The 14,248-nt window shown below is 34.7% G+C and overlaps 1 protein-coding gene across 6 annotated transcripts in view; it reads right to left on the reverse strand.

The window, feature by feature from the left end:
• LOC106084036 (adipokinetic hormone/corazonin-related peptide receptor variant I) overlaps positions 1 to 14,248 on the reverse strand; it is a 32,158-nt gene extending 17,910 nt beyond the window's left edge. Inside the window, exons 1-2 of one of the 6 annotated variants that reach the window (XM_013247585.2) lie at positions 14,184 to 14,248; positions 1,729 to 2,474 (exon numbers count right to left, since the gene is read on the reverse strand). In XM_013247585.2, coding sequence (XP_013103039.1) covers positions 1,729 to 1,877 — 149 coding nt within the window. In that variant the 5' untranslated portion in view covers positions 1,878 to 2,474; positions 14,184 to 14,248. Of the gene's footprint in view, positions 1 to 1,728; positions 2,765 to 7,625; positions 7,645 to 7,951; positions 7,966 to 14,183 lie in introns of those variants that run through there. The other 5 variants (XM_059364392.1, XM_013247501.2, XM_059364393.1 and 2 more) reach the window with 5 other exon arrangements.

Consider the following 14,248-nt stretch of genomic DNA (forward strand, 5'->3'; position numbering starts at 1 on the left):
TTATTCTTATTCTTATTCTTATTCTTATTCTTATTCTTATTCTTATTCTTATTCTTATTCTTATTCTTATTCTTATTCTTATTCTTATTCTTATTCTTATTCTTATTCTTATTCTTATTCTTATTCTTATTCTTATTCTTATTCTTATTCTTATTCTTATTCTTATTCTTATTCTTATTCTTATTCTTATTCTTATTCTTATTCTTATTCTTATTCTTATTCTTATTCTTATTCTTATTCTTATTCTTATTCTTATTCTTATTCTTATTCTTATTCTTATTCTTATTCTTATTCTTATTCTTATTCTTATTCTTATTCTTATTCTTATTCTTATTCTTATTCTTATTCTTATTCTTATTCTTATTCTTATTCTTATTCTTATTCTTATTCTTATTCTTATTCTTATTCTTATTCTTATTCTTATTCTTATTCTTATTCTTATTCTTATTCTTATTCTTATTCTTATTCTTATTCTTATTCTTATTCTTATTCTTATTCTTATTCTTATTCTTATTCTTATTCTTATTCTTATTCTTATTCTTATTCTTATTCTTATTCTTATTCTTATTCTTATTCTTATTCTTATTCTTATTCTTATTCTTATTCTTATTCTTATTCTTATTCTTATTCTTATTCTTATTCTTATTCTTATTCTTATTCTTATTCTTATTCTTATTCTTATTCTTATTCTTATTCTTATTCTTATTCTTATTCTTATTCTTATTCTTATTCTTATTCTTATTCTTATTCTTATTCTTATTCTTATTCTTATTCTTATTCTTATTCTTATTCTTATTCTTATTCTTATTCTTATTCTTATTCTTATTCTTATTCTTATTCTTATTCTTATTCTTATTCTTATTCTTATTCTTATTCTTATTCTTATTCTTATTCTTATTCTTATTCTTATTCTTATTCTTATTCTTATTCTTATTCTTATTCTTATTCTTATTCTTATTCTTATTCTTATTCTTATTCTTATTCTTATTCTTATTCTTATTCTTATTCTTATTCTTATTCTTATTCTTATTCTTATTCTTATTCTTATTCTTATTCTTATTCTTATTCTTATTCTTATTCTTATTCTTATTCTTATTCTTATTCTTATTCTTATTCTTATTCTTATTCTTATTCTTATTCTTATTCTTATTCTTATTCTTATTCTTATTCTTATTCTTATTCTTATTCTTATTCTTATTCTTATTCTTATTCTTATTCTTATTCTTATTCTTATTCTTATTCTTATTCTTATTCTTATTCTTATTCTTATTCTTATTCTTATTCTTATTCTTATTCTTATTCTTATTCTTATTCTTATTCTTATTCTTATTCTTATTCTTATTCTTATTCTTATTCTCATTCTTATTCTTATTCTTATTCTTATTCTTATTCTTATTCTTATTCTTATTCTTATTCTTATTCTTATTCTTATTCCTATTCCTATTCTTATTCTTATTCTTATTCTTATTCTTATTCTTACTTTCTCAATCTTTTAGAAGACTTATTTTCTTTTTTTTTACTTTGGAACCACTGTATGTTTCGTTGATGGATAGGCTAGACTCAACCTTATTAATTTTTATTTGTTTACACAACTTTCAATTTGTCTTTACTAAGTGTTTCACTATTTTACCACAAAATGCAAATTCTTAATTTTTAACATTCTGGCAACTCGTAATGGTGTTGAAATGAGAGTAGTTTCGTGGATATGCGTTTATGTCTCACACCTACCTGTATACCGTTATTGACAATCTATGCCCATCATTGAATATCATATCCTTTGAATAATGCATAGTGCCATTGGTTTTGTTTACCGATGACCAATCGGTGAGAATACGATGGTCATAGATTTTCTCGTTTATCTCCGGTTCGGTTGACATTTTGTTGACTGGTAACCAATCAGTGAAAAGACGATGATCATAGATTTTCTCACTGGTCTTCAGTTTGCTTAATGTGTTGTATAGAAATTGCAGATAGCTGTTGTTATTGTTGTTTCTGTTACTGATATGTGAAGGCGTCGTAGGCGTTGACGTTAACGTTAACGTCGTTGTCGAACTATGATTGATAGGTGTTTGCAATGGTATTTGAGGGTTTTGATTTTAAATGTGCTCAGTCACACACACACACAAATGCACACAGATTTCAGTTCTAAATGACTGAGCGGCATTTTTTATGTAAACGCAACCATGCTACTTTAAAGCAAAAACATACTCGTACACACTCTCACACACTGATTAACGTACTCGTCGGTCGTATTAACATTCGCGGCACACGGACACTTGTTGATGAGCTCTTACTTAATCAACAATGCTGCTAGAACATTTACTCTTAGTACGATCTACAGAACTGCTGTTTGTTAGGTATTGGAACGTATTATTTTGTTATTATTACGGGTTTCATTTGTGTGCATGAGCTGGGCATTTGGTATGAAATCGGAATTTATTAATTACTGTTTTTTTCTTTCTTTCATTCGTTTACTGCAAAGAAAATTTTATATTTAATTTAATTGAAACACTTTTCATTTGTTGTTATTTTTGTTTTGTAAATGCTGTTCTTTAATATTTTTGGAATGATTCGGTAAAATGTTGTTGTATTGTGGGCGAATGTGGATATGTGTGAAACGTTTTAGACGCACTTTGTGGGCTGGCACAACGATTTGCGGATCTGCAATGGGCAATATAACGTGCCTGATGTTAGTTTTTTGTTTAGCTTTATTTATTAAAGACAAATATCACTTCCTTTGGGAATGTTCTATTTCTATTTTTATGTGTTGGCTATTTATTTTAAGGAAATGTAAAAATAAACATTTTGCTTAAATTACTTTTTTTTTGTTTTCTTTCATCAGAGGCTGACTACAAATAATATTTTATTTGAGATGCTTTGACATCACAAGTAATTCTAAGCAATAACAATAAACAAGCAGAGCAATTTGTTGGGATACATTTCTTATTGCCAGTTAATCAATTGAATATTGGGGTGTAATGTAAATTTGCTTACAAACATTCCATTAAAGAGCAGGATGCAAACTCCTTTCAAATCAATGAGTGCTATCCAATTCAAGTTTATGCGCAATAAGTGGTAACAAGGATACAATCACTCCCATTTTGTGTTTTTTTCCGAAACATTTTGGTACTTCAATTTTTGGAATGCTTATGCATGAGTTTTCCCTTTATATCATAAAACAGGAGAGGTATCGGAAGAAAAGCAGGGGGGAGAAACATATATTCTTCAGTAAGAAAAGGAAATCGAAAGTTGTGAGTGGGAGCGTAATGACTTGTACGGAGGTTAGTAGATCAACAATTTTATCTAAGAATTAAAAGTCAAACCCATAGCTTTGGTACAGAAATATCCTCCTGCAGAGTAGACAAAGAAGAAAATCTGGCAACAGATATTGTGCTAAGAAAATGGAAAGCGACGACGACGAGAACTGATGCCTGATGGCGGTATAGAATGCATACCGCCTTTTAAAAATAAGTTTAGCGTACCAGTTACCCGTCCAAAGAACAACAAGACTGCAGGAGCAGATGGGTTATCAGCAGATTCATTTAGAAGCTAAGATGCCAGGTATTTATAAGCTCTTTTGGTCAACGCGGATAGAAAAACGCATACAATGAGGTCAGCGTAGCAGAACTCGGCTAAAAAGCAATACAACATGCAACAGGAGCCGATGGGTTACTAACAGAACTATTGGTGACACACTGGAGGTGACACGCTAATGACGCGTACATATCCCATGTACTATACTGATACTACTAGTGTTGTTATATCCCTACGGGAAATGGGACAGGGGCCAAACCTGTCACGGGATAGGTCCTTGGGTGATAGGGACCGGTCCCAGTGCTCGTCCCCTATATGGAAAAAACCTATCACAATTTTTAACAATAATGAAGCGACTTTTTAAAAAATAATTATTATTACATCATAACTTATGATGACAAATGAAATTTTTCATTCCTTGTAGGATATGCCCTGTGATAGGCAACTAATTCTCCAGTTTAGGGCCGGTATATTTGGGGCAATTGACTACACATTTCCCATAGGAATAGTTCCGAAGCATGGGTACTTGGCAAAAGCGTACGAGGTAAAAAAGGGTGGTTTTTTAGCTATTATCTTTATGGCAACACTGGTTTAGTCGGGGCAAGCGTGCTAAATTCCGAACCAGAGCCCGCTTCAATTGACGCATTGGAAGACAACATTGAAGCATTATTTCGTGAGATACCGTCCGAAATGTTGAAAAGAGTATGCCAAAATTGGACTAAGTAAATGGACCATTTGAGGCGCAGTCACGGTCAACATTTGCATGAAATAATCTTCAAACATTAAATAATATGAACCGTACTATCGATTCGAATAAAAATGTCATGCATTTTTCTAATTGTTTTCTAATCCAAGTCAGTTCCCGTCTGATATTGTGTCCCAACGCTCAAAAAAATAATTCGTTCCACATATAGGAAATTTTGGCCACATTAACTTGAATTATTGATGTAGATCTTTGGGTATTGCAAATGGGCCATATCGGTTCAGATTAGGATATAGCCCCTATATAAGCCGATCCCCGGATTTGACTTATTGATCCCTTAGGGGCCTCAATGTTCATCCAATTTGGCTGAAATTTGGAACAAAGACTTGAGATATGACTTGCAAGTATGATCTAAATCGGTTTATAAACAGATATGGCTCCCATATAAACCGATACCCGGATTTGATTTCATCAGCCCTTAGAAGCCTAAAATGTTCACCTGATTTGGCTGAAATTCGGCCCAAATCATATCTTATGACTTACAACATCAGTGCCAAGTTTTGCATGAATCGGTCAACATGGTGAAATTGGTCCCTCTAAGTACCGATATCCTTTTATGACTTTTTGAGGCCAAAATAGTTCAAATATAAACTCAGTTAATAACATTACTCAGTTAATAACGGTACATTATAAGCGGAATCCATGGTAGGAAGGGGGTATACTACTTTCGTCATTCTGTTTGTACCACTTTGAAATATGCGCCTAAGACCCCATAAAGTATATATATTCTTGATCGTCATGACATTTCAAGTTGATCTAGTCATGGCCGTCCGTCTGCCTGGAGAAAGCACGCTAACTTTCGAACCAGTACAGCTAGCCGCTTGAAATGTTGCACAAATGCTTCTTATTAGTGTAGGTTGGGATTGTAATTGGACTATATCGATCCATGTTTTGATATAGCTCCCATATAAACCTGTCCTGGATCTTGAATGCTTGAGTCACTAGAAGGCGCAGTTCTTATCCAATTTGCCTCAAATTTTGCATGTGATGTTTCCTCATGACTTCCAACTACTGTCCTAGGTATGGTTTAAATAGGTTCTTTACTTAAAATAGCAGCCATATGTATCGATCTGCGATCTTGACTTCTTGAGCCTCGAAATGCGCAATCATATCCAAATTTTGCGTTAAGCGTTTTGTTTTGTCTCGCAACAACTATGAGAAACATGGTCTAAATCGGTTCATAACCTCATATAGTACCCATATAAACCGATCTCCTGATTATTCTTCTTAAGCCTATGGAGGGCGCAATTTCTATCCGATTTGGCTGAAATTTTGTACAACGGCTTCTCCCATGACCTCAATTTACGTATTAAATATGGTCTGAATCGGTCTTTACCCAGATAAAGCTCCCATATAAACCGATCCCCCAATTTTGCTTCTTGAGCCCCTGAAGGGCTCAATACTTATTCAAATTGGCTGAAATTTTACACAATGACTTCTACTATGGTCTCCAACATTCAATTTAATTATGGTCCGAATCGGCCCATAACTTTATGTTGCTCCAATGAGATACAAAGAGATACCAAGAAGAGGGTATATAAGATTCGGCCCGGCCGAACTTAGCACGCTTTTACTTGTTATACTTACCACAATAGGATAGGGGATATATTCATTTAGTCATCCCATTTGCAACACATCGAAATATCAATTTCCGACGCTACAAAGTATATATATTTCGAATCGTCGTAAAATTCTAAGACGATTTAACGACGACCGTATCTTTAGCCTTCAAACATTGAGATATTGAGCTGAAATTTGGTACAGATACGTCTTTTTGATGCACGTTGGTTAAGTTCTTTAACGGGCCAAATCGGAGCATATTTGGATATAGCTGCTATATAGACCGATCTTCCGATAAAGGGTCTAATGCCCATAAATGCTGATTTCGCTGAAAATTGAAACAGTAAGTAGTTTAAGGCCTCCCGACATTTGACCCACATATGGTTCAGATCGAACTATATTTAGATATAGCTGCCATATATACCGATCTGCCAATAAGGGGTCTGAAACTCATAAAAGCTTTACTTATTACCCGATTTCGTTGAAATTTGAAACACTGAGTTATTTTAAGCCTCCGGACATCTGACCTAAATATGGATCAAATCGGACTATATTTAGGAATAGCTGTCATATAGACCGATCTCCAAGTTAGGGGTTTAAAGCCCATAAAAGCGTTATTTTTTAACCGATTTCACTGAAATTCGAAACATTGAGCTGTTTTACGACTCCTAACATAGGACGGTTCAGATCGGACTATATTTAGATATAGCTGCCATATCGGACTATATTTAGGTATGACTGCCATATAGACCGATCTCCAGATAAAGGGTCTAAAGCCCAAAAAAGCTTTATTTTTTAACTGATTTCGCTGAAATTTAACACATTGAGTAGTTTTACGCCTCCTAACATAGGACCCAAAAGTTGTTTCAGATCACACTATATTTAGATATAGCTGCAATATAGACCGATCTGCCGATAAGGGGTCTGAAGCCCATAACAGCTCTATTTATTACCAGATTTCGCTGAAATTTGAAACAATGGGTAGTCTTAGTTCTCTCGTCATCCGTCCCAAATATGGTTTAGATACATATATATATTGGTCTATATTTAGATATAGCTGCCATACAGACCGATATTTCGATAATGAATCTGAAGCGAATAAAAGTTTTGTTTTTTATCGTTGAAATTTTAAACAGTAAGTAGTTTTAGGCCACCCGCCATCCGACCCAAATATGGTAAAGATCGGACTATATTTAGATATAGCTGTCATATAGACCGATCTGCCGATTAAGGGTATGAAGCTCATAAAAGCTTTATTTATTACCAGATTTTTTATTTATTAGACCACTCAATATCCGTGTCGAATTTGGGTGCATAAGTTATCAAATTTTCTCCGGATTGTGGCGAAAGAGGATTTACATATATACCCGAGGTGGTGGGTATCCAAAGTTCGGCCCGGCAGAACTAAATGCCTTTTTACTTGTTTTATTTTATATTCTTTTTATTTCTATTTTATAATATTGTAGTTTGTCACTATAATTTTTCTGATTAAAATCGTTCTAATTCGCTCTTTATTTTATAATATGAAAATTTTCAGCAATTCTTTTTGTTCCGTTTTGTTTTGTGAACCAAAAATGATAACTATAGAGAGAATTACAGTTCAAGCTTTGTTTCATTTTTCACATAGCCAACTCATCACCTTCTCAATATCTCTCTCAATCTAAAATTTTTCATTACACTTTAATCTACTCCAACACACACATACACACACACACTTAGAGAGAAGCACATTGTTAAAGCCTTAGATTCAAAATTTGCCATTCCACACTTGTATTCTTTTTTGTTTTTGTACTCTAATCAAAATTTTCCATCTTTTGCCGTTGTGCCCAAAGTGTTGCCTCTGCTGCTGTTGCCTTATGATGGACTTGTCATCTTCATCATCTGTTTTTTTTTTCTTTTTGTTTTTGCTTGCACAAAGGCTTTCACTGCTACTAAGGTAAGGCTGCACTAAGCTCTGCCACTCAATGCTATATGAAGTGATGTCGGCTGCCCGACTATATTTCAATTCTCAAACTATTTGAAATTAATTGCGATTGCAATACACAAACATTTAGCACAAAATCATAGCACAATGTGTTTCAAGTTTGTTTTTACTTTTGATTGCTTTTATTTTGTTTTATTTTTTTCTCGCTTCCTTGGTAGTAGTTGGGCACTTTCTTTGGCTGTTTAATTAATTGAATTAAAATAATTTTTATACACGTCTTTCGAATTTCGCGTTGTTTTCTAGACTAAGGAGATAATTTGGAATATTCCATCTAGGAACCCCATTTCGACACTTCGATTGATCAATTCAATCGAATCGGTGGCGGTAGCCGTTTTTCTCTGCCCATACGCCTGCCTCTCTCGTAACCGCCGCCACCTCAATAATGATATTGATAATGATTTTATGGGGCGGCGAGCATTTCATACAGCCACTGATAACGAACCCCTAATGAGATGAGTCTCTCTCGGCTACTGCATTATCTGGTGGTTGGGGAGATGAGGGCAGCGGCAATGAGTTTGATTCCTATGGCTTAACCTTAGATTTGAGACGGGATTTGGAAGATGTTGATAGAATACCGCCCGCATATTGACAACATGCACTGTGTTTGAAATTTAAAAAAAATTCTAGAATATTGTTTTAAGGTTTATTTTTAGAATTGAAGTGATAAGGAGATCTAATGGAGGTGGATTCAATTCAATTTTAAACTATTTTAAACAATGATGTGATATTCTTTAAAAAAAAACTTTGTACATGTATTTGGGGAGCAGAGAAAAGAAACTAATATTTAAATAGAAACTTGTGATAATAAGCACATTGAGACTCTAAGAGACCCGAAGGAGAGATAACAAATAAAAGAGTATTAGGTTCATATGGGATGAAACTTCTAAACCTACCTTCCAACATGGACAAGTTTTTTTGATATGTGATTCTTTTAAATAAAAAGGATTATGCATTGATATGTACATTACTTGCCAGGGCTATTTGAAGTCACCACAAACTACCACGTGCAACATTTCAGTCAAATCTGATAATAATTGTGACCCCTAAAGGCTCAAAAAGTATAATCGTGATATCGGCTTATGAACCGATTTGGATCACAAAACATAGATCACTAAACACATAGTGCTGACATTAAAAAAAAATGTCTGATTAAAAAAAAATGAATGCGAACTAAGTTCGGCGGGGCCGAATCTTGGGAACTCACCACCATGGATTCTTCTTAAAATTGCGGCTTCCAGGGGCTCAAGAAGTCAAATCGGGAGATAGGTTTATATTTGGGGCTATATCAGGTTATAGACCGATTTGAACCGTACATAGCACACTTGTTGGAAGTCGTAACAGAACACTACATGCAAAATTTCAGCCAAATCGAACAAAAATTGCGGCTTGCAAAGGCTCAAGAAGTCAAATCGGGAGATCGGTTTATATGGGATCTATATCAGGTTACAGACCGATTAGGACCGTACTTAACACAGTTGTGGAAAGTCATAAAAGAACACTACATCCTAGATTTCAGCAAAATCGGATGGAAATTGCGGCATCAAATCGGGAGATCGGTTTATATGGGAGCTATATCAGGTTATAGACCGATTTGGACCGTACTTAACACAGTTGTGGAAAGTCATAACAGAACACTACATCCTAGATTTCAGCCAAATCGGATGGAAATTGCGGCTTCCAGAGGCTCAATAAGTTAAATCGGGAGATCGGTTTGTATGGGAGCTATATCAGGTTATAGACCGATTTAGACCGTACTTAACACAGTTGTGGAAAGTCATAGCAGAACACTACATTCTAAATTTCCGCCAAATCGGATGGAAATTGCGGCTTCCAGGGGCTCAAGAAGTCAAATCGGGAGATCGGTTTATATGGGATCTATATCAAGTTATAGACCGATTTGAATCGTAATTGGCACAGTTGTTGGAAGTTGTAGCAGAACATTGCATGCCAAATTTCAGCTGAATCGGACTAAAATTGCGTCTTCCAGGGGATCAGGAAGTCAAATCGGATGATCGGTTTATATTGGAGCTATATGTAAATCTGAACCGATATGACCCATTTGCAATCCCCAACGACCTACATCAATATTAAGTATGTGTGGAAAATTTCATGCGGCTAGCTTAATGCGTTCGACCGCTTTGGTGATTTCGACAAACGGACCGTCGGACGGACGGACATGGCTAGATCGACTCAGAACATCGAGACGATCAAGAATATTGTATATAGCTTATGGGATATCTTAGACGAATATTTCTAGGTGTTACAAACGGAATGACTAGATTAGTCTACCCCCATGATAAGTGGACTAACGGCATACCAACAGATATAGCTACATGCGTATATCGTCTTTTAATATATCTATGTTTTGATATATTTTATATACACAGGATTGCGCAATATCAATATAAATCATACATTTGCATTTTTTCTACTCATTACATATATAATGGGTTCTCATGGCGTATACTTACTATAAATATTTGCGAAACATTCACATAGATCATACGTCACGGTGGACAGCCATAAGAGTTTGACGCACAAACGCCTCACACTCGATTCCTTATCCGATATTATGAAATCTTATATTTTCATAATTTTGAGCGTTTATATTCAAAAAGAAAACAAATAAAAACCTGTTAAGTTCGGATACCCCCACCATATATCATATCATCCTATTTTATTATAACTCCACTACCATAACCATAGTTATATATAAATAGGGGCTGGTCTGGATCATATTTGATTCTGGTCCCGAGAACTCTTATAAATGGTGATTTTTTTGCTAAATTAACCATGAATCGTCTTACAATCGAATAACGCTTGCAAATTATTGAAGTTTATTATCAATATGCGAGCTCTGTTAAGAAAGTTTATCATTTTAACGATGAAGCTCATTTTTGGCTCAATGGATTCGTAAATAGTAAATATTGTCGATTTTGAAGATCAGCCAGAAGCATTGCAAGAGCAAACAATAAATCCAGAAAAAGTCACAGTTTGGTGCGATTTATGGGCTGGTGGCATCTTTGTATCGTACTTCTACTTCGAATAGTAACGTAACAGTGAATGGTGAGCGCTATTATGGGATGATATCCAACTTTTTTGCCGAAAATGCAAGAGCTTGATTTGAATGACATGTGGTTTCAACAAGACGGTGCCACATGCCACTCAACACGCGTAACGATGGACTTATTGAGAGTCGAGTTCGGTAAACATTTTATTTGACGTTCGGGACCGGTCAATTGGCCTCCTAGATGTTGCGATTTAACACCTTTAGACTATTTTTTGTGGGGCAGGCAAGGCGATAGAAATTTAACCTAAAAACTCTATTAAGTAAGCCATTTGGGATTATAAATAGACCAAAGGGTCCATGTTTTGATATAGCTGTCATGATATACTTGCTGATTCGGCCGAAATTTACATAATTTGCAAAATACATACCAAGTATAGTAGAGAACAAGTAAAAGCGTGTTAAGTTCGGCCGGGCCGAATCTTATATACCCTCCACCATGTCTCGCATTTGTCAAGTTCTTTGCCCGATATCCCTTTATGGGGAAACAAATGATAATGGATAAGAATTGCTATGCTCTTGGAGTTATACCAAATTATACCATAATTGGTTTGGCTGTTGGAGACCAAAGTGGAAGTCATTGTGCCAAATTTCAGTAAACTGGGATAGGAATTGTGCCCTCTATGGGCGCAAGATGTATAATCGGGAGATCGGTTTATATGGGACCAATGTCAGGTTATGATCCGACATAGACCATACTTTCCACAATTGTTTGAAGTCATCAAAAACAACACTTCGTGCATAATAACAGCCATATAGGTTAATAATTGCGCCCAAGAATTAAAGATCCAAGATCGGTTTTTTTGGGAGCTATATCAGGTTATGAACCGATTTGGACCATACATAGCAAAGCTGTTGAAAGTTAAAACAAAGCAATTCATGCAAAATTTCAGCCAAATCGGATTATAATTGTGTTATCTAACGGCTCAAGAAGTCAAGATCCGAAATCGGTTTATATGACAGCTATATATAGTTATGGGCCGATTTGAACCTTACTTGGCACAGTTGTTAGAATTCATAACAAAACACATCGTGCGTATTTTCAGCCAAATCAGACAAAAGTTGCGCGCTTCAGTGGCTCAAGAAGTCAAGACCCACGATCGGTTTATATAACAGCTGTATCAAAACTTGACCGATATGGCCCAACCATAAGAAGTATTTGTGCAAAATTTCAAGCGCCTAGCTTTACGCTTTTGAAAGTTAGCGTGCTTTCGACAGACGGGCGGCCGGAGTTCAAATCGGGAGATCGGTTTATATGGGAGCCATATCAGGTTACCTACCGATTTAGACCGTACTAGGCACTATTGTTAGAATTTCAAAATTTCAGCTAAGTCAGACAAAAATTGCGTCTCCCAGGGGCTCAAGAAGTCAAATTGGAAGATGGGTTTATATGGGAGCTATATCAGTTTATAGACCGATTTGAACCGTATTTAGCACAGATGTTGGAAGACACAACAGAACACTACATGCAAAATTGCAGCCAAATCGGACAAAAAATGTGGCTTGCAAGGGCTCAAGAAGTCAAATCGGGAGATCGGTTTATATGCGGGCTATATGCAAATCTGAACCGATATGGCCTATTTGCAATCCCCAACGACATACATCAATAAGAAGTATTTTTGCAAAATTTCAAGAGGCTAGCTTTACGCGTTCAAACACTATAAGATATCATGACGATCAAGAATATGGGTTCTTAGACGAATATTTCGTGGTGTTACAAATGGAATGACGAAATTAGTATACCGCCATCCTATGGTGGAGGGTATAATAAGTTCATATCCTCATATAACACCCTTATAAGCCCATAGTCCGACTTGATTTCTTGTGAACCTGGAGGACATTCCTATTCTTTTTAGCTGATATTTGGCGTATAATTTTTTGCCTGACTTCCTTTAACCAAAGATAGGCTTAATGAGTTCATATAGAAACCAAAGATATACTAATTTCGTCATTCCGTTTGTAACACCTCGAAATATTCGTCTAAGACCCCATTAAGTATGACATTTTAAGTCAACCTAGCCATGTCTGTCCATCTATTTTTCGAAAGCACGCTAACTTTCGAAGGAGTAAAACTATGCGCTTGAAATTTTGCACAAATGCTTCTTATTTGTGTTGGTCAGTTGGGATTGTAAATGGGCCAAATTGGTCCATGTTTTGATATAGCTGCCATATAAACCGATCTTCGGTCTTGACTTTTTGAGCTTCTAGAGGGCGCAATTCTTATCCAATTTGGCTTGGTATTTCGCACTTATTTTGCACGTGGTATTTCGGTATCACTGATATAGCTGCCATATAATCCGATCTCCCAATTTGGCATTCTAAGCATCTGGACGACGCAATTATTTCTCGACTTTCCAGAAATTTGCAGTTTTTTTGGAGTTGGTGTTTCACTATGACTTCTAATTGCCATGAATAGTGTGGACCATATAGGCCAATAACTTGATATAGCTCTTATATATATTTGAAAAAGTCGTTTAAAGAACTTGACAAATGCTATCCATGATGGAGGGTATATAAGTTTCGGCCCGGCCGAACTAACCACTCGTTTACTTGTTCTCTTTATGAATATCGCTCAGAATTTTCCATGTGATAGAAATTTACATGTTGTCCCATATGCCAATATTTTTGGAAAAATATGCCCTAGCTTTAACAATTGGAGTTTCTTAATGGGTCTTCATAGTCGCAAATTGGAGTTCACCATTGCGTATACGTACTATAAACATGTTGGGGGTAATGATATTATTAATCATACGGCACAGTGGTGCTATTACTTTCTTCTTGTTTAACTCAATAAGGTATATAAAATGAATATGAATCATATGCTGTTTGTTTTTCTACAAACCAGTAAAAACTCCATTTTTCAAGTCACACTTTTTTTTATATATTATTTTTCTTACAATATCAACACAATTCATACACTGTGAATTTCTCTGTTTACTGTTGTTGTGGAAGTCATTTTTGTTTTTGCTGAGAATTTTTTTCCCCCAAACCAGACTGTCTCAAAGTTCAATTTGTTATTTTTATTATATACATTTTTTATATTAAAAAAAATCACAATCTTCCACGGAGGAGGCAAGGGAAACCGAGACTTTGATGATAATAAATGTGTATTTGCAATAAAATTTTTATTTCTTTTTTTGTTCAAATATCGTAATGATGAAACATCTTATCTGGAGAATTTTTTTTTATTATAGCATGCTTTTGGCATGGTTTTAAAGATTAATTCTTTGTATATTTGTGGTTTTCGATTTGAAATATCATAATTTTTTATTCACCTATTTCCTTGAGCAAAATTATTGGGATTTGAGAATTGAATGTTTACTTTGCCAAAACACTTTCG

The sequence above is a fragment of the Stomoxys calcitrans genome, chromosome 3 (genome assembly GCF_963082655.1).
Source record: "Stomoxys calcitrans chromosome 3, idStoCalc2.1, whole genome shotgun sequence".
NCBI classification, from domain to species: domain Eukaryota; kingdom Metazoa; phylum Arthropoda; class Insecta; order Diptera; family Muscidae; genus Stomoxys; species Stomoxys calcitrans.